This window comes from Arachis stenosperma, chromosome 1, assembly GCF_014773155.1.
Source record: "Arachis stenosperma cultivar V10309 chromosome 1, arast.V10309.gnm1.PFL2, whole genome shotgun sequence".
Taxonomy (NCBI): Eukaryota; Viridiplantae; Streptophyta; class Magnoliopsida; order Fabales; family Fabaceae; genus Arachis; species Arachis stenosperma.
In genome coordinates, this window is record NC_080377.1 from 115,505,411 (window position 1) to 115,524,405 (window position 18,995).

General features: G+C 36.6%; 2 protein-coding genes across 5 annotated transcripts; one reads left to right on the forward strand and one right to left on the reverse strand.

Annotated features, from left to right (window-relative positions):
- Window positions 1-7,538: 7,538 nt before the first annotated feature.
- LOC130983841 (uncharacterized) lies at window positions 7,539-10,578 on the forward strand. Its single transcript, XM_057907558.1, has 4 exons — window positions 7,539-8,663; window positions 9,054-9,663; window positions 9,761-10,290; window positions 10,378-10,578. Exons 1-4 carry the CDS (start codon window positions 7,539-7,541, stop codon window positions 10,576-10,578), a joined length of 2,466 nt encoding a protein of 821 aa, XP_057763541.1.
- Window positions 10,579-12,094: 1,516 nt separating this feature from the next.
- LOC130946051 (kinesin-like protein KIN-7B) lies at window positions 12,095-18,326 on the reverse strand. 4 transcript variants are annotated; one of them, XM_057874752.1, is made up of 15 exons: window positions 18,128-18,326; window positions 17,362-17,618; window positions 16,885-16,974; window positions 16,692-16,792; window positions 16,379-16,492; window positions 16,222-16,303; window positions 15,873-15,940; window positions 15,677-15,736; window positions 15,473-15,597; window positions 14,948-15,143; window positions 14,491-14,631; window positions 13,990-14,079; window positions 13,000-13,902; window positions 12,517-12,821; window positions 12,095-12,419 (listed from the first exon to the last, which is right to left on the reverse strand). In XM_057874752.1, the coding sequence occupies exons 2-15, from the start codon at window positions 17,597-17,599 to the stop codon at window positions 12,095-12,097; spliced, it is 2,838 nt and encodes a 945-aa protein (XP_057730735.1). In that variant the 5' UTR covers window positions 17,600-17,618; window positions 18,128-18,326. The 4 variants fall into 4 exon arrangements, with proteins under 4 accessions (XP_057730735.1, XP_057730729.1, XP_057730723.1 ...); XM_057874746.1 differs by having other exon boundaries at window positions 17,320-17,618; XM_057874740.1 differs by having other exon boundaries at window positions 13,000-14,079.
- Between the last annotated feature and the right edge of the window lie 669 nt (window positions 18,327-18,995).

The following is an 18,995-nucleotide window of genomic DNA, read 5'->3' on the forward strand; positions in this document are numbered from 1 at the left end:
TAATATTATATTAACGAAATAATTTATTTATCATTCAAAAGATATGATTAGATGAATATGTGTCATACTAATACATCAAAATTTAATTCAATAGTATATTTAATTAACTCAAATTATTTAAATTGTTAAATTAATTTTTAATTATATTTTAAAAATTGTTAAAACTTGTGATTATATTTAAAAAGATGTTTATTCTTATTATAGGATATAGAAAACAAAATTGAAATGTTATTCATTTCACAATAAACTTATATTCTAGTTGGCTTAATAATGTTACTTTTTTATTGATTATTATTAAATTACGCTTAACTTTGTATGCTTATTTTTATATGATCAAGAGAAATAAATAATATGGAGGGGTAATTCAGACATAAGAAAATAATGACATTTGTTACAACATGTATGTATAAGGATAAGGATGGATGTTTATTTATGGGTGGATCTGATCTTCTATACTGGAAGTAGCAAATTCACATGACATAGCATAATTAATAAAGTTTGAATGTAGAATTTATTTGTCTATAAAAACATGGACGAGGCAAAGGGATTTTACACATATAATTATAAATATTCCTTTTTCTTTCTCTTTTTACAACAATAAAATTATCTTCTCTCTTTATACACTATTAATAATTTCTCTCTATCTATCTTTACGTTACTGCATATAAATATATAAATTATTTTATCAAGTTAATTATATTAATATTAGAGTCTTCTATTTACATATCTTTATTTTATATTTAGAACATCTTTCTTATTTATTTCACAACACGTTATCAGCACGAGATTCTGATCAAATTTTTAGGAAGACTCAGGTAATAAATTTTTATTATGTCGAAACTCTCTCATCTTGAATTCAATGCTCTTGATATATCTGGAAACAATTATTTATCATGGATATTAGATGCTGAAATCCATCTTGATTCAATGGATTTTGGAGATACCATTAAGGCTGAAAATAATGCATCTCAGAAGGATAAAGCCAAAGCCATGATTTTTCTTCGTCGTCATCTTGATGAAGGATTGAAAAATGAATATCTCACATTAAAAGATCTTGCAGATCTTTGGAAAGACCTTGAAGAAAGGTATAATCATAAAAAAACGGTGATACTTCCTTAATCCCGATATGAATGGACGCACTTGCGTCTACAAGATTTTAAATCTATAAATGAATATAATTCTGCAATGTTTCGAATCACCTCACGAATGAAATTATGTGGGGAAAAGATAACTGATCATGATATGTTGGAGAAAACTTTCTCAACCTTCCATGCCTCGAATGTGCTCCTACAGCAGCAGTATCGAGAAAAATAATTTAAAAAATATTCTGAGTTAATTTCTTGCCTTCTTGTTGCTGAACGCAATAATAAGTTGCTTTTAAAAAATTACGAAGCGTGCCCAACTAGCGCCGCCCCATTTCCTGAAGTAAATGCGATAAATCATTATCCCAGAAGAGGTAAATGGCAAAGTTTTAATAACAAAAAAAATTATGGAAGGAAAAAGAATTATGTTCAAAAGAGAGGATCTCACCAGAAGTGGGATAAAAAAAGAAATATCGGGTAGAGTAAATCAACAGAGGATAAGTGTTTCTGTTGTGGTGGAAAGGGCCATTAGTCACGTACCTGCCGTGTACCCCAAGGCACCTAGTCGATCTTTACCAGGCATCTTTGAAAAAGGGCGACAAGGAAAAAGAGTCGAATTTTGTTTCAAATGATGCTGAAAATTCCACCACTCATTATGATGTAGCTGATTTCTTTGAGGATCCTGAAGGAAATACTGGTCATTTGATCAATGATGGAATAGTTTAATGTGTGAAATTGATAAGTATTCATGTAAATAAATAATGTAAAGAACTTATTATTTAAGTTTTATTTTCTATATATTTAAGTTTCAAATATGATGTATATAAATAATGAAATATTAATGTTTATGAATTTTGAAAACATTAAAAATGTCATGTTTTAAAATAAAATTTCAGTATATGACATTTTTTTATATGCAGTATTTCTTAGAAAAATAATTCCGATCAAGTATTCAATTTAACTGTGCTACTACTCATTTTATTATTATTTGAAGATAATGGCAAGGATATGTAATGAAGATGTATTGCGGATAGTGCAAGTTCGCACACTATTCTCAAAAGTGATATATATTTTACCCATCTTGTGCCAAAAGAAGAATGTATTAATACTATTATTGGCTCAGGCAATGTGATAGAAGGCTCCGGAAGAGCTATAATTTTGTTTCCTGAATGAACAAAATTCATAATAAATAATGCACTACTGTCTACCAAGTCTCAAAAAAACTTGTTGAGCTTTAAAGATATTCGCCGAAATGGATATCATATTGAGACTATGAATGAGGAAAATCATGAGTACTTATGTATCACAACTCATGATTCAAATAAGAAAGTTATATTAGAAAAATTACCCTCACTTTCATCTGGGTTATATTATACCAAGATTAGTGCAATTGAATCACATGCCATTGTAAACCAGAAGTTTACTAGCCCATGACATTCACTAAAGAACCAGAAGATTCTTAAATCTAGTGAATTTTGTTGTGCTACATATTCTCAAGGGAAGTTAATTTTAAGGCCATCACTAGTAAAGATTAGATTTGAGTCCTCTGAATTTCTAGAAAGGATTCAAGGTGATATATATGGACCTATTCATCCACCATGTGGATCTTTTAGATATTTTATGGTCCTGATAGACGCATCTTCGAGATGGTCACATGTGTGCTTATTGTCTTCTCACAACCTGGTGTTTGCGAGATTACTGGCTCAAATTATTCGATTAAAAGCACAATTTCCAGAAAATCCAATTAAAGCAATTCGTCTTGATAATGCTGGTGAATTTACTTCCCAAGCTTTTGATGCTTATTGTATGGCTAATGGAATAAGTGTTGAACATCCAATAGCTCATGTTCACACACAAAATGGGTTAGCAGAATCACTTATTAAACGCCTCCAATTAATTACTAGACCCTTACTTATGAGAACAAATCTCCCAACCTCGGTTTGGGGGCATGATATTTTACATGCTGCAGCACTTATTCGTTTGAGACCAACGAGTTACCATAAGTTCTTTCCTATGCAATTAGCTGTTGGCCAGCAGCCAAATATTTCCCATTTAAGAATATTTGGGTATGCAATATATGTTCTCATTGCACCACCTAATCGCACTAAAATGGGACCCCAAAGAAAATTGGGTATATATGTTGGATATGATTTTCCCTCTATAGTGAGGTATCTTGAGATACAACTGGGGATGCATTTAAAGCCCGATTTGCGGATTGTCATTTTGATGAATCAAAATTTCCAATATTAGGGGAAGAGAATAAGCTTCCTGAAAAGGAACTTAATTGGAATGCATCATCATTGATACATTTAGATCCTCGATCAAGGCAATGTGAACTTGAAGTTCAAAAGATTATACATTTACAAAGAATAGCAAATGAATTACCTGATGCATTTTCCAATTCAAAGAAGATAACCAAATCTTATATACCAGCAGAAAATGTCCCAATTCGACTTGATGTCCCAGAAGGACAAATTGCCACTAAAGCAAATACACACCAGAAGCGTGGCAGGCCTGTCGATTTCAAAGACAAAAATTCTCGAAAGCAAAAAGAGGTAAATACTATTCTTGTTGAAAAAGACATAGTAGAGACACCTGCAGTTGTCCAAAATTCTGATATAGTTTTAACGCCAGAAGATGTTCAGGTACCTAAAAATTGTGAAAATGACAAGATCTCGATAAATTATGTCTTTACAGGAGAAAAATAGAACCGAAATAAGACAATTGTTAATGATTGGCCAAAATGGAAAGAAGCCATGAAGACTGAGTTGGACTCACTTGCAAAACGTGAAGTCTTTGGACCTATAGTTCGTACACCAGAAGATGTAAAACCTATTGGATATAGGTGGGTATTTGTGAGAAAACGAAATGAGAAAAATGAAGTTGTGCGCTATAAAGCCCGACTTGTGGCACAAGATTTTTCACAAAGGCCTGGTATAGATTATGAAGAAACGTATTCCCATGTAGTGGATGCGATAACATTGCGTTATTTGGTCAGTTTATCTGTATATCATAAACTGCATATGCATTTAATGAATGTGGTAACAGCCTACTTATATGGCTCATTAGATCGGGATATCTATACGAAAGTCCCTAAAGGACTAAAGATATCTAAACCATCCAATGAATATTCGCAAGGGTTATACTCAGTCAAATTGCAAAGATCTCTATATGGTCTAAAGCAATCTGGACGAATGTGGTATAATCGTCTTACTGAGTATCTGACAAAAAATGGATTCAAGAATGATGATATTTGCCCATGTATTTTCATAAATAAAACTGCATCTGGATTCATTATTATTGCTGTGTACGTTGATGATTTAAATATCATTGGGACTCCTGAAGAGATTCCAATAATTATAAAGACTCTAAAAGAAGAGTTTGAGATGAAAGATCTTAGAAGGACTAAATTTTGTCTCGGCCTACAGATTTAGCATATAAAAATGGGATATTTATTCATCAAACAACATACACAGAAAGGATCTTGAAAAGATTTTATATGGACAAGTCACATCCCTTGAATACCCCAATGATCGTAAGTTCTTTGGATGTGGAGAAGGATTAATTCCGTCCTAAAGAAGAAAATGAAGATATCCTTGGTCTAGAAGTACCATATCTTAGTGCCATTGGAGCGCTAATGTATCTTGCTAATAATACGCGACCCGATATATCATTTGCTGTGAACTTACTAGCAAGGTATAGTTCCTCTCCAACCAGAAGACATTGGAGCAGAATTAAGCAAATCTTTCGATATCTTCATGGAATGGTTGATATGAGATTATTTTATCCCTATGGATTCAAGTCACAACTAGTTGGCTATGCAGATGCTGGCTACTTGTCTGATCCACATAAAGGGAGATCTCAAACAGGATACATGTTTACATATGGTGGAACAGCTATATCATGGAGGTCCACAAAACAGACGATTGCTGCAACATCCTCTAATCATGCCGAAATACTAGCGATTCATGAAGCAAGTCGCGAGTGTTTTTGGCTCCGGAGTTTGATCCAATATATTCTGTCATCATGTGGACTGATTGATCATAAGATAACTCCAATTGTCCTGTTTGAAGATAATACATCATGTATTGCTCAACTTAAAGGCGGATATATCAAAGGTGATAGAACAAAACATATTTCTCCCAAATTCTTCTTCACTCATGATCTTTAAAATTAAGGGACAATTAATATCCAACAGATCCGCTCAAGTGATAATCTGGCAGATTTGTTTACAAAGTCACTCCCAAAATCCTCCTTTGAATGATTGGTACATGAGATTGGGATGCGCCGATTTTGAGACATTAAATGATGTCGGCAAAAGGGGGAGACTGTACTCTTTTTTCCTTGGTCAGGTTTTTTCCCGTTAGATTTTTCTTGACAAGGTTTTTAGTGAGGCAGTCCCATCACAAAGGATATTGTACTCTTTTTCCTTCACTAAAGTTTTTTTTTTCTTTAGTAAGATTTTAATGAGGCATATTCCTAAATGAGCATCCAAGGGGGAGTGTTACAACATGGATGGATAAGGATGAATGCTCATTTATAGGTGGATCTGATTTCCTATGCTGGAAGGAGCAAATTCACATGACATAGCACAATTAATAAAGTTTGAACGTAGAATTTATTTGCCTATAAAAACATGAACGAGACAAAATAATTTTACACATATAATTATAAATATAAATACTCCTCTTTCTCTCTCCCTTTACAATAATAAAATTAGAGTTAAACCCCAAAGTGGTCCCTGAGATTCACGGTTTGCACCAATTTAGTCCATGACTTACCAATTGCACCATTTATGTCCCCGACTTTCTTAAAATTGCACCAAGGTCGTCCCTAGCCACATCTCCGGGCAAATTAACTGCCGCCGGCAGTGACCTGGCACTGAAAAACCACGCTGGGTGCCACGCTGGAGTGTCAATGTTGGCGCTAAAACTGTTGATGGATGGAACGGCGTCGTTTCATGTAAGTTTAGAAACAAAACCCAAATAACCCAAGTTCCATGATCACTTCATCTTCCTCTTCGTCTTCTGAAAACCAAAACAATACACCATGAAAACCTGAGTTGTAACCACTGTATAGGGTTTGCAGATTGAAAACGTTTGGCTCCGTGGAGTTCACTGCCACTGTGAGAGTGTTGTGCGGTCGTTGTTGGTGAAGGAAGGAGAAGCAGTTAATCACGAGCACACAAAGGTACGTCTGAACAGTAAAAAAATAATGCTTTTCAACAAAAAGAATAGCATCAATATCTGTGTTTGGTGAAAATTTAATTTTTGTTGATGAAAGTTGAAAGTTTTTGATTATCTGTTAGGGTTTTTGTGGGTAGTGGAGAAATTTTCTCCATGCTCTGTTTTGAATGCAATCTTAGTTGGGTTGATTGATGGGCATTTCTGGTGTTTTATAAGTGATTGAATGCCAATGTTTGTTTTTGCATGTGTGAATCTGATTGTTTGGTTCCTCAATTTGGTTTTTTGCATAATGCAGATGGAGACTTTGATGGATATCATGTTCCATCATGGGGGAACATTTAAAAAAAATGATGATGGAATACTAGTGTACTCACCAGATAACAGAACTTGCTTAGGAGATTTAGATGAGGACACGTTGGATGTGTTCTTTGTAAGAAACTATTACAAGGAGCTTGGGTATGACAACATACATCAGTGTTGGTGGCTGCCTCCTGGGAGGAGCTTAGATGGTGGACTGAGGGCTGTTACATCTGATGGTGATTTAAGAGAGATGTGTTTTGCTGCACAGAATAATGATGGAGTTGTTGATGTGTACTTTGAGCATGGGGTGTCCACAGCAGAGGTGATTGCAGGGAATGAGGTTGTAGTATGGCTTGATGATACTTGTGAGGGAGACTTGGTGAGCAAGAAGAACACAAGTGAGGGTCCCAAAGCTGATGGTAACACCTCGAACCCAACTACAGAACCAAATTCTATCCCAAATGCAAACCCAAGCCCCATAAACAATCCTATTCTAATCTCCCCTGAAACCAACCCTGCCACTATTCTAAAACCCATTGATGATAACACAACCCCAAATCCAATGCCTGCTAGGGCTCATGAGAAACCCAATCTGAAGCCCAATTCTAATGCAAAGCCAAAGCCTAAGTCAAAGCCCAATCCAACATCCATCTCCCAGCCCAAATTGACTGAAAAGCCCAATCAAAAACCCAACTCAAGCCTGAAAACCAAGCTGAGAGAGACTACCAAGGCATGCTCCACAACCAAAGATAAAGGCAAATAAAAAATAAAGTCCAAACCTTAGTTTTTACCAAGGAGAATTACAAGATCTCAGGCTGCTGGATCATATAGAAGGTCTGCTAATAAGGGCAAGGGAGCTCTTCATGTTGACTTAACTGTAAATGATGATTCCAGTGATGATGATAGTTTAGAGGATAGTTCCTTTAAGCAAATATAAGAAGATAGCTCTAGCAGTGAAGATAATTCAAGTATGTCCAAACCAATAAATAAGAAAGTAAAGGACACCAAGAGAGCTAAATATGCTGCTGCTAAGACAAAAGAGAACATAATGCAACCAGATGATGCATTAGTTGAAGATGTGTCAGATGGAGAGGTGGACTTGGGATTTGTGGGAACTCTAGGGATTATTGATGTGTATGAAGCTCTTGACCCAGGTGCAGAATCTGATGGTGCTAATTCTTGGCACTCAGAGGAGATGAAGACTCCTCCTAATTCTGAGGATGAGCTTCAATCTGATGAGGAGTCAGATGAGTTTCCAATATTTAGAAATAGTACAAGATTCGGTGAGCTACATCTACAAGTAGGTATGAAATTCAACACCAAGTATGAGTTCAGAGAAGCTGTAAGAGAGTATACTATCCAAGAGGGGAGGAGAATTAAGTTCAAAAAAAATGACAACATTCGATGCAGGGCTGTGTGCAAAGTGAAAGAGTGTGCCTGGGTTGTGTATGCCTCAAGGGACTGTGATGACTCATGTTGGCAAATCAAGACTTTCAACGACGACCATACTTGTGCAAGGGAAAACACCAACAGGGCTGCTAATAGGGCTTGGGTTGCTAGTAAATTAGTGAAAAAGGTAAGGAAATACCCCAATTTCAAGCAATGCGAGGCTGCTGTGTACTTCAGAACAAAGTGTGACCTTATTCTGAATAGAAATTCTATTGCAAGGGCACTGGTAGATGCAAGAAATGTAGTATACGGGGATGAGAAGGCACAATATGCGAAACTAAGGGACTATGCTGAAACTTTACTCAAGACAAATCCTGGATCTACGGTACAGTTATGTGTCGAACCTCAACCAAATGGAGACGTCATATTTGATAAGATGTACGTTTGTTTGTATGGTTGCAAGATGGGATTTAAGGCAGGTTGTCGCCCCTTGATTGGGCTTGATGGGGCATTTCTGAAGACACAATTTGGAGGTAAGATCTTAGCTGCTGTTGCACAAGATGCCAATCATCACATTTACGTGATTGCCTGGGCTATAGTTGAAATAGAGAATACAGAGACTTGGAGATGGTTCCTGGAGCTGCTTCATGCTGATCTTGGAGACTACAAAACTAATGGATGGTGCTTTATTTCTGATATGCAGAAGGTAATGTTAACTTTCATGTACTTTTAACAATCTTTGATTCTCTGGATGTAAGTGAATTTGATGGAATAATGTACTTTTAAATTTCATGTACTTTTAAATTTGATGAGAATAATGTTAAATTTCATGTATTGTTAAATTTGATGTACTGTTAACTTTCATGTTATATATGTTCCCTGGATTTTGTATGCATGATGTTGGTTGTTGATATGCACTATTAGTTACATCCAAATAGCACAAGGGACAAATCGTGCACTTTACACATAACTGAAGGGACTAAATTGTATTAAAATGCGAAAGTCAGGGACTAGATTAGGGTCACTTATTTAAACTCAGGGACTGTTCTGTGGCACGATAAAAGTGGTTACCTTAGTTTTTGTTTCTGAAACATAGTGTATCAATGTCCTGCAAGGTTTAATTCAAGCTGTCCAGGATGTGATGCCAAGAGTTCACCACCGTTTTTGCATTTGGCACCTCTGGAGGAACTTCAACAAACAATGGAAGGAGCTTGAGTTGAGGGGACTACTTTGGGAAAGTGCCAGATCAACAACATTCCAGGATTTCATCGATAATATGAAAAATATTAAGAGGGTAAATGAGGAGGCTTGGGCATATCTCAATAAATGGCCTAGAGAGTCATGGACAAAGTCCCAGTTCAGCCATAGGGCAAAACTGGACAACATTTGCAACAATGCCTGTGAGGTTTTCAACGCAAGAATCAAAGAGGCCAGAAGCAAACTCATAATCACATTACTTGAGGAGGTGAGAATGTTTGTGATGAGAACTATTGCGAAGAATAAGGTAAAACTGGTAAATCATGTTGGCATACTCCCTCCTGTAATTCAAAGTCGCCTAGATAAAATCAGAAAAGAATCAAAGAACTGGATGCCTATCTGGACCGGTGATGAAGACTATGAAAAATTTGAGGTTCATGGCCATCCAACAAACATGGTGGTGGATCTTGGAAAAAGGCTATGCACTTGCCAATTCTGGATGCTGACCGGTGACACACCTCAAACTCTTTAATTTCATCATTAACATTTTGTGTATACTAAAAACCGTGATTGTCTAACACTGAATGTTTGTGTTACTAACTGTAGGCATTCCATGTGTTCATGCCTGTGCTGCCCTTGCAAGGGTAAACAAGAGGCCGGAAGACTTTTGTCACCAACTGTGTACTATGGAGACATACAACAAGACTTATGTCCATCACATTAACCCTCTTTCTGGCCAATCATTGTGGAAGAAATCCTTGTACACTCAACCACAGGCCCCTAACATTAGGAGGAGGCCTGGAGCTTTGACAAAGAAAAGGAGAAAAGATGCTGATGAGGGCAACAGTGGTAATAAGAAAGCTAAACCTAGTGGAAGTTTGAAAAGGCATTTGAAGCCATTCACATGTAGGTATTGTGGGGTAAAAAGGCATACTAAGAGAGGGTGTTCAAAGAAGAGACTGGATGAAGTAGCTGCTGCTGTTGCAGCTGCAAAGGCTGCTTCAGATAAAGCCAAAACAAATGCTGCTCCTTCTACTTCTGAGGCTGGCCCTCAACCTCAAATTGCTGCTGCACCAGCTGATGAACCTCCTGCTGTGGAAATTGACATATCACAACCAAACTACGAAGGATCACAGGTAACATACTTCTCCACATTACAACATAACAAAAGTATAATTTTGTTGTTATCTTGACTCATGTCTTGAACTGTTTATCTGCTGTAGGACATAGCAGGACCTGCTACAGCTCCACCATCAAGGCCACAGAAGTTGCCCACCAAAAGGAGGAGCTCACCACCACCTCAATCCATTGGTGTGGATCCAATGCAAGGAGCCAGTGTGGCTACATCTTCCAGATTGCACAATTTTATGAAGTTTGTTCCAACTCCCGGTTTCAAAGCACCAAGGAAAAAGAACAATTCATGACTTTGACATTAGGATGTTTAGGACAGTACTTTGTTATTTTGTTAAACGCAGTTAGTAGATAGTTGTTTTGTTTAGGACAATTGTCAAAACTTTTGTATTGCCAGCCTTGATAACTATGCTGTGGCACTTCTTCTATTCCTTTAATGTTTGCAACTCAAACAGGTTTATCTTTGCTACTTTTGTAATTATGCATTATGCTATTATGATGTCAGATGATCTGTAATTATTTCTCTTTATGATGACCACTCAATCAAAAACAGGGCATATATCTCAAGATAAAAAACCACCTTTTACTTTCATTCATCCATGAACACATTACATACAACATTGTCAGAACTTCAGAATTTCAAAGTCATAATCAATACAGCAACTACAGTGAAAAACACCACTATGCCTAAGAATTGTATCATAGATTTTTGGGTCCTCACTTCAGCTTCCAATTTTCTAATCTTTCAGGCTAAATTAACTCTGACTTGCTCATTGTCAACTGCAGTTGCATCCACTCTTCTTTCATGTTCCTCTTTTTCTTCTACATCATCAGCCCAGAGAAAAAATCCACACCATGTTTTGCCCCTAGTCTGAATATGAGATATCATAAGAAGGAAAGAACAGAAAACCAGTAATCAATTTTTCAACCCAAAAACTCACATTGTAATTTGGACAACCAAAGAAGGGAATATCTGGGTTGGTAGTTGTTTCGGACCAACGAAGCACCGGCCGGCAGCCGCACCCACACTGCTCTGGTACCCGCGACGGTCTGGTCCGACTCCGCATTCTCGTTGTCGATCGTGTAGAGCTTCCTTGACCCTGACTCGCACACCCAATCATGGTTTTCGTTTCAGTTCAACGAGTAACAACAACTGAGACAATGAAGAATGTTGCTGGGCAGAGAGAAGAAGATGAAGAAGGGTAACGATGCCATGGTAGAAATTGGGATTAAAACTAGGAATAGGACCACATTGGATCAAACAGTTTCAATTGCCATCTCAGCTTCCCGTTATCTATGCCAGCATGGCTTCTTAGTGCCAGGTCACTGCCGGCGGCAGTTAATTTGCCCGGAGATGTGGCTAGGGACGACCTTGGTGCAATTTTAAGAAAGTCGGGGACATAAATTGTGCAATTGGTAAGTCAAGGATTAAATTGGTGCAAACCGTGAATCTCAGAGACCACTTTGGGGTTTAACTCATAAAATTATCTTCTCTCTTTATACACTATTAATAATTTCTCTCTATCTATCTTTATATTACTGCATATAAATATATAAATTATTTTATCGAGTTAATTATATTAATATTAGAGTCTTCTATTTACATATTTTTATTTTATATTTAGAACATCTCTCTTATTTATTTCACAACAGCATTATCAAAAGTTGCAACATCAGTACATCACTCCTCTAACATCTATTTGGGAGGTTAAGAGTGCGGCTCGGATGAGTTATTTGAGAAAAAATGCAATATAATTTGTTGGAGCATTTAAAATACTTTTAAAATAAAGTGGTTGGATAATATTGTGTTTACAAATTTAGAAGATTGGATATGAAGTTCCATCCACCCCATGTTTTCTTATTGTAAGGGCTTGCAAAGTTTAATTCAAACATGTCCTTGCTATTTTCATCAGATCCACAGAAATCAATGAGCTTCGCTACAATTTCAGCGCTTTCTTGCACATGGTGCATGTCGTAAGGGTCAGTCCACAATTTGTTTATAAATTGCAGTCTCCTTTGTTTTCCTACTGGAGGAACTTCCCATTTTGCATAAAGTAGTTCCCTCTCCTCTGCTGTAAGTTTAGAGTTCACCCTCTTAGCTAAGTACTCTCTTTCTTGCCTTAGAGCTCTGATGCTGTGCATTGACAAGGAAACAAAGAACAAGATTAGTCACAATTAGTATTTTATAGAGCTAACAGTTTGAAAGACACTATTTCTTGTAAGCTGTGCACCTTGCTGAAACATGGCCTGCAGGCTCATCACCGAGAAGTGCAGGACTAGCATTCCCGAGCTCTGCCAGGTGCTGCTCCAACCATGTCAATCTTCTAAATTCAACTTCCATATATATCCGATCAGAAGGATCTCCCCTTAACAAAAGATAAAACTGTGTCCTGTGCACGAGAGAAATGTGGCACAAATGCCATAACATGATAATTTGCTGTCTCTGCTGTTCAAATAGAAACTCCCATGGTACGGGAGATCCACCAGTTGTATCTGTTTCTTCATTTGCAGACTTGTTAGCCTCAAGCTCCAAAACCTAGAACCAGTACACGGCAGAAAAATGTCAACACCAGTATATTATTCAACGAACACAATGAATTACTATTTAAGTTAGGCAAGCATGATACGCAAAGGCTAACCAAAAAAGAATAAGATGAATAAACATACCATAGTAAGTAAGTACTAGCAGAGAAAAGTAGCGAAATATATATTACCTGGCAAACAAGAAGCTGCTTCTGGTAATGCAGTTTTGCCACTAGTTCTTTTAACTCTGTAACATAAACTTTAAAGCTCTTAATGTTCTCCTCGGCAGCATTCTTAAACATTTTCTGAATCTTTTTCACATCCACTGATTTTGATTGCCGTGCAGCTGGGCTTCCTTCCCTTGATAGAATAGAATTACAACTTTCATCACCCTTTCTCGGATTATCCTTATGTAACCTTGCAACTGTACCACCACCAATATTATTGTTTGTGGGTACCCTGTTCTCGATTTCAGGTTCCATTGCTTTACAAGAAGAGGAGAGAGGTGAGCAAGGAGCACGTATTATGTGTTGCATATTTGGGCTGTTGCTTAAGGTGAAAGGAAGAATTTTTTTCCTTCTCAGCTGGGTCTTGCTGCTGTCTGGTGTCTCCTCCGTACCAAAAGTGGAGACCAGCTTATCTATAGATTTTTGAACATTCTCCAGTTTTCTTTCTAGAGATGCAATGGTGTTTCCTTGATTTTTTAACTGGCTTATTTTTTTCATCAGGTCAGCCTTATCTGCAGTCACAATTTCTTCTGGACTAGAGCCAGCTATTACCAAGTCTTTTATTTCAGACAGTACTTTTGACATTGTTTCAGCAGTTTCCTGATTTCCAAGGTTGTGAGTAGCAAAATCCTTGTGCAGAACCTCAAGTGCCCGATTTGCATCCTCACAAAGCTGCAGCTGCCGATGCTCAAGCTTCCGAATTTCACCAACCAGTATGGATGGATCAGGGGAAGCTAATAAATTCTTTAGCATTGCCTGCCTACCTACTACCTTTCTTCGGTCAGGAGTGTGTTTACCAATTGCTGATTCATTTTCTTCAGGAAAAGAAAGACATCTGACCACTGAGGACCCATGATCATTTGAACCCTGCATCATACATATTGTGACTGAGAAGAATAAATAAAAGCTAAAGTAATGTGATATCAGAATTTGCAATATAATCGTTCCAAATACCTTATGAACTTTATTTGCTCTTCTTTCAAGCTCAAGTTGAGATTGTGCAAGGTCTCTCTGGCGTCTCAGGTCTTCCATATCCTTTTCCATCTACAAATTTGTGTTTGTCAATTATTCTCAAGAAAAGTCACTATGTAGGTTATTTGACAGTTAACTCTTTCCCATTTATCTGAAAGCCAGTTCTCAGGATTGTTCCATTATGCAATGCAAAAGTGTTCTGTTATTATGTAAGTAGTTGCTGTACTTATTTTCTAGGTCCTTTTCAGTTTTACATACATTTATGAAAGCCTATTGAACGCTAAAAGGTGTGATATTCCTTTTTAAATCTTCCTTTTTATTTTATAAGATGTGATATTCCTTTCCTAGAGCGAAATCAATAAAACCATCGGGCACATCTAGAAGGCCACATATATATTGAACCAAGAGATAATGCAAAAACACACTCATATTTTAAATGACATTACGACTTAAGACCAACAACCAATAACTGAGATTTTTTACCTGAGTAATTTTTAACTCCTTTTCAGCTAGCAATGACCTTAGACATGAAGATGAAGAAGAAAGTTCAGGGCTTCTTAGCTCCCCTTCGAGTCTGGCAACTTCCTTTTGCAACTGTCTAACTAGTGTCTTATCTGAGACAACCTGTCGAAAAACAATCATCACGCTATCAAAAAGAGGGATTTCACTCAAGTGATATTTAGTACCATCGATAATCTTAACATCTGGGGTCAAGGGACATTTAGTACCAAATTTTGCATGATTCTATTTTAGAAACCAAATTTTCAGGCGAAAGAAGTGTAAGAAAGTAATGCACTTTCCCTCAAAAATAAATAAATAAATAAATAAATAAATAAATAAAAGAATTAAAAAAAGAGAAACTAATACGATTAAGACAAGTAACACTAACTAATCTATTCTTCAAGCAAATCATGTTTAGCCATTTATGTCATACTCATACCATATTCACACGGGCATTATTAACGACTTCCTTTGCACTGGTAGCAAATGTTAAAGTATTTTTTGTTTGCTCCACGTGACTTAAGGACGGACTTATGGTACATATAATTGCTGTTCGAGCATTTCCCCCTATTGAAGATTGCAATATTCGGGTCAGTTTTGAATCTCTGTATGGTATGTGACCACGTTTACCACCACTGCAAAACAAAAAAAAACCTCCGAATGCAGAGTTAGACTCCTTTATACTGACCAAATCAAGTAGCACCAAAGATCTTTACTAGATCGCAATAATGAATACAATTTAAGATTACCCCAACTTCCTCAAACAAAAGCTGTCACAAACTAGATATAGTCACCTGAATTTAGTTCCTCAAACAACTTTTCAGTGTGATATGCCTTGTTAGGTATTAGATGAACTTAGGCCTTTTGATGATCATAGCTGGTAATACTGGTTGTTATGACTATTTTGTAAAATAAGAAAGCGTAGCCTATTTGGATATGTTTCAAAACTCTATTAATGACTTACCTTAGCTTCCTAATGACTGTTGCAAGTGTCAATAAGCTTCGGTTGATGTGGTTGCCTTCCTTCAATCTGACTCCACATGTATTTGTTTGAGAGATGCGTTCACTTCCAGCAAGATCCACAAAATTCTATTAAGTTACAGCACAGTGATCAATATGATTATCTCATTATCAAGAATTTCAGGTCAAGATATGCAGATATACATACCAAACTGGCAACGTAAGACTTCACATGGCCTGAACTTTCACGAAGGCTGCTCTCGAGAGTCTGAAATATTTATAGAAAGTTAGAAACAAATAAATACTGATTATGGAGAGAAGTGAAGAGCCTAATGGAGATGAAACACTTCAAATGCATACATATCATTTATAAATAAAAAGTACATTTCATTAGTAGAGCTTACCAGCCTGACTATTTGATGCGATCTTGAGCTTTTATCATTTAAAGCAGTTTCCCCTACTTGCCTCTGAGCTGCAGATACAATATTTTATAGGTGAACAATAATAGGGAAATATTGAGTGACAATTTACATTCTAATAACATAATTACAGCTTCTCACATTGAGTGTAAGGTACATATAAATGCTAAATTTCTTTTTACAAACTTCATGGTATGGTCTCTACGGAGGAAAATGTAGATCAGAAATTTGCCATGGTGAAAAAAATAACATCTGAGCAGCAGCACTATGTCAACAGATGCACAATAAAGAAGAGAGAAAAAAACTAACAAAGTAATCCAGGTTTGATAATTACCTTCACAGATGCCAATTAAATGCCTTAAATGTTGACCATCTTTAGCTACTTCTTCATTCAGCTTTTCTACAATAGTCCCTCTCTGTATCCAAAGAAAATCAACAATTACTATCAAAGGATCTGATTAATTAATTCAATTTATACACGTGAACTATACCTCTGGGTCATCTAAAAGCCGAAGAGGGCCGGATTCACGATTTAGAAGGTCTATAACTGTCTCATTATAGATTTCCAATGCAGCGAATTTCAAGATGAAATGCCTTTCAGGTTTCTGTAAATTGAAATCAATATATATTCATAATGGAAGCATTTACCACGAATCATTGCAATTACACTTGTTCATAGGAGGATTCAAATCATTCAAAAAATAAAATAAAATAAATAAAAAACATCTTTTCTTCAAATTTTTTAACTGATGCATAAATAGCCATCAGCAGATGTAACTAAAATACGCATCAAGAGTAACTCACATTCTTGATGTAATTGTAGATGTCCTTAATAGCATTTTCCGTGATGCCTCTCATTGTGAAGGTCTTTCCACTGCTAGTCTGCCCATAGGCAAAAATTGTTGCTAAAAAGGTGGAAACAAGTTAAGGAACATTCAATAGGGCCCTAAGAGAGGGAGAAAAAAAAATCTTCAAGTAAGGTTTAGCTCAAAATTACCATTGATTCCTGAAAGTGCCGATAAAGCTACATCCCTAGCCCCTTCTTCATAAACCTTCTGTGTTGAGCATGAGGGAGCAAAAACCTTATCTGTGACATAATAAAGTATTAAAATAATTGTAGACTTGTTGTATTTTATAATAGGAAATTGACACTTAAAAAAGACGACTAGCTTCAGTCCAACAAACTTAAATTCAAACATTAAATGAAAAAGAATCAACGACATTGATGACAGTAATTTCCATTTATAAAGAAACATGAATTTAAATTTGGAAATTCCTATTTATGAATAAGTTCAGTTACCAAAATCAAATTATATGTAATGGGAAGCAACTAGGATTGGTCTAGTGGTGTGAACGGTTTGGGTAACATGCATGATGCCTAAGTTTAAATCTCATTATATATATGGAAAGAAAAGAAAGGATGTAATAATACATGCAACGCATGAGCACTTTTGAAGGCAACATGAGAAAATACCGAAGGTGTATGGTGTGGCAGGCCTGTCTTGATTTGGATTCTTGAAGATAATGGAGTGCTCATCCAAGCATTCCCAGGCAATAAGGTCGTACATGGCTTGTTCCTTGCGGTTGAGTGGCCTCATACGAACCGTTACGCGAATCTTCTCCTCCTTAAATTTGGCACCACCACCAGGTGTACATAAAAGGTTCCTCTGTATCTTAGACATCGGTGTTGCCGCTGGAGGTGTTTCCCCCATTGTGCTCCTCTCTAAATCTCTGCAAAATTATTATCACCGATCACACATCATCAAGAGCATTTTCCAACTCTTAATTTCCAAAAAGAGAAAATGGTTGAAAAACAGAGATACGAAAGAACAAATATGAACAGGAAGAAAGCTAGCTTTTACGGATGAGCTCACTGCCTTAATACTCGTTTTAATAAAGTTTCCGAGTTAAAGGACAAAATGGAAAAGGAAATCCACGCTTCATGAGGATACGAAATGAGATTTACAAAAGTGACAAATGCAGTTTGAGCTATCTAGATAGAATCTAGCACGATCCGAAGCTTCTAAAATTATGCAACTCCACTAAATCTCCATGGCGATTTGAAATCCCTGCTCATGTGATGCGATGTTCCTAAATTTTCTTGTATTATTATTTTCTTTCGTTTTTATTTGTTCTTGATCTTTCCTTTTCCAGTTTGAACTGCATTTCTTCGAAAAAGTAAAAACACTGTCGTGAGAGAAAGAAACATGATGTAAGAAAGAAAAGAAAATAATAAGTACTTGGAGGTGAGGAAGGACGGCTCGGCGGTGGTGGAAGGCGGAGGAAGATGGAATCACACGGCGGAGAAAATGCGGAAGGACGTAGTTTTAAGTCCGAAAACCAGATTCTTCGGAAGAGGAAAATCTGCGAAATGAAGAGAGAGCAGTGATAGAGGGAAGAGAGTTGTATAGTAACGGATACTTTTTGTGCGTTGCGCGGTGGCTCTGTTGCTCAATGCTCACGAGTCACGACTCACGCCTCACAATATAACAATAACAATAAAGTAACGGGCTGTTTAAATTCCTGGGTCCCACCGCTTACCAAAGAAACTGGACAACTTCACCTTTTTTGGACTTGGGCCAGGCCCAATTAGAAAATGAAAACCATGTTGGGAGCTCAGGCCCAATTAGTCGGAATATAATAGACCTCTGCTGTAGTCCAGGTAGGGATCATGTCCTTTTCGTGCTTCTTTATTAAGATATTAGAAAAGGAACTCTCCTTATTAAGTTCTCTCTGTTTGATAGCAACCCATTTTAGAGGGAAAGGGAAAGGCTTCGAATATAGACTTTTCTTCAGAATTTTAAATATGATACAAAGCATGCATGCCTCGTCACTTATCAGGCCCTCGTAATTAAATGATTTTTCATATGTGTGAGTTTCATATGCAAAATATGGCCCAATGTCTTTTTCTTGAGCTTCATTATGAATCTTTATAATAATCATTCCAATTTTTTTATACAAAAAATTACGAGCATATTATATTGGCTTATAGTTTATATCATATCAGTTTAAGTAATTGAATATTTTCTGATTCATCCATTATAATTCATTATCAGCCGCCTAATAAATCGGTATTAGTACAATAAATTTTATAAGACGTGATTATTT

Coding starts and splice junctions, on each gene's coding strand:
- LOC130946051 (XM_057874734.1), bottom strand. CDS start 17,599: ATGGGGGAAACACCTCCAGCGGCAACACCGATGTCTAAGATACAGAGG. Junction 16,975..17,319: donor AAAGTGCTCATGCGTTGCAT/GTATTATTACAT, acceptor ATTATGTCACAG/ATAAGGTTTTTGCTCCCTCA. Junction 16,304..16,378: donor GGCTTTTAGATGACCCAGAG/GTATAGTTCACG, acceptor CTTTGGATACAG/AGAGGGACTATTGTAGAAAA.
- LOC130983841 (XM_057907558.1), top strand. CDS start 7,539: ATGTCCAAACCAATAAATAAGAAAGTAAAGGACACCAAGAGAGCTAAA. Junction 8,664..9,053: donor TTATTTCTGATATGCAGAAG/GTAATGTTAACT, acceptor TCTGAAACATAG/TGTATCAATGTCCTGCAAGG. Junction 10,291..10,377: donor CAAACTACGAAGGATCACAG/GTAACATACTTC, acceptor TATCTGCTGTAG/GACATAGCAGGACCTGCTAC.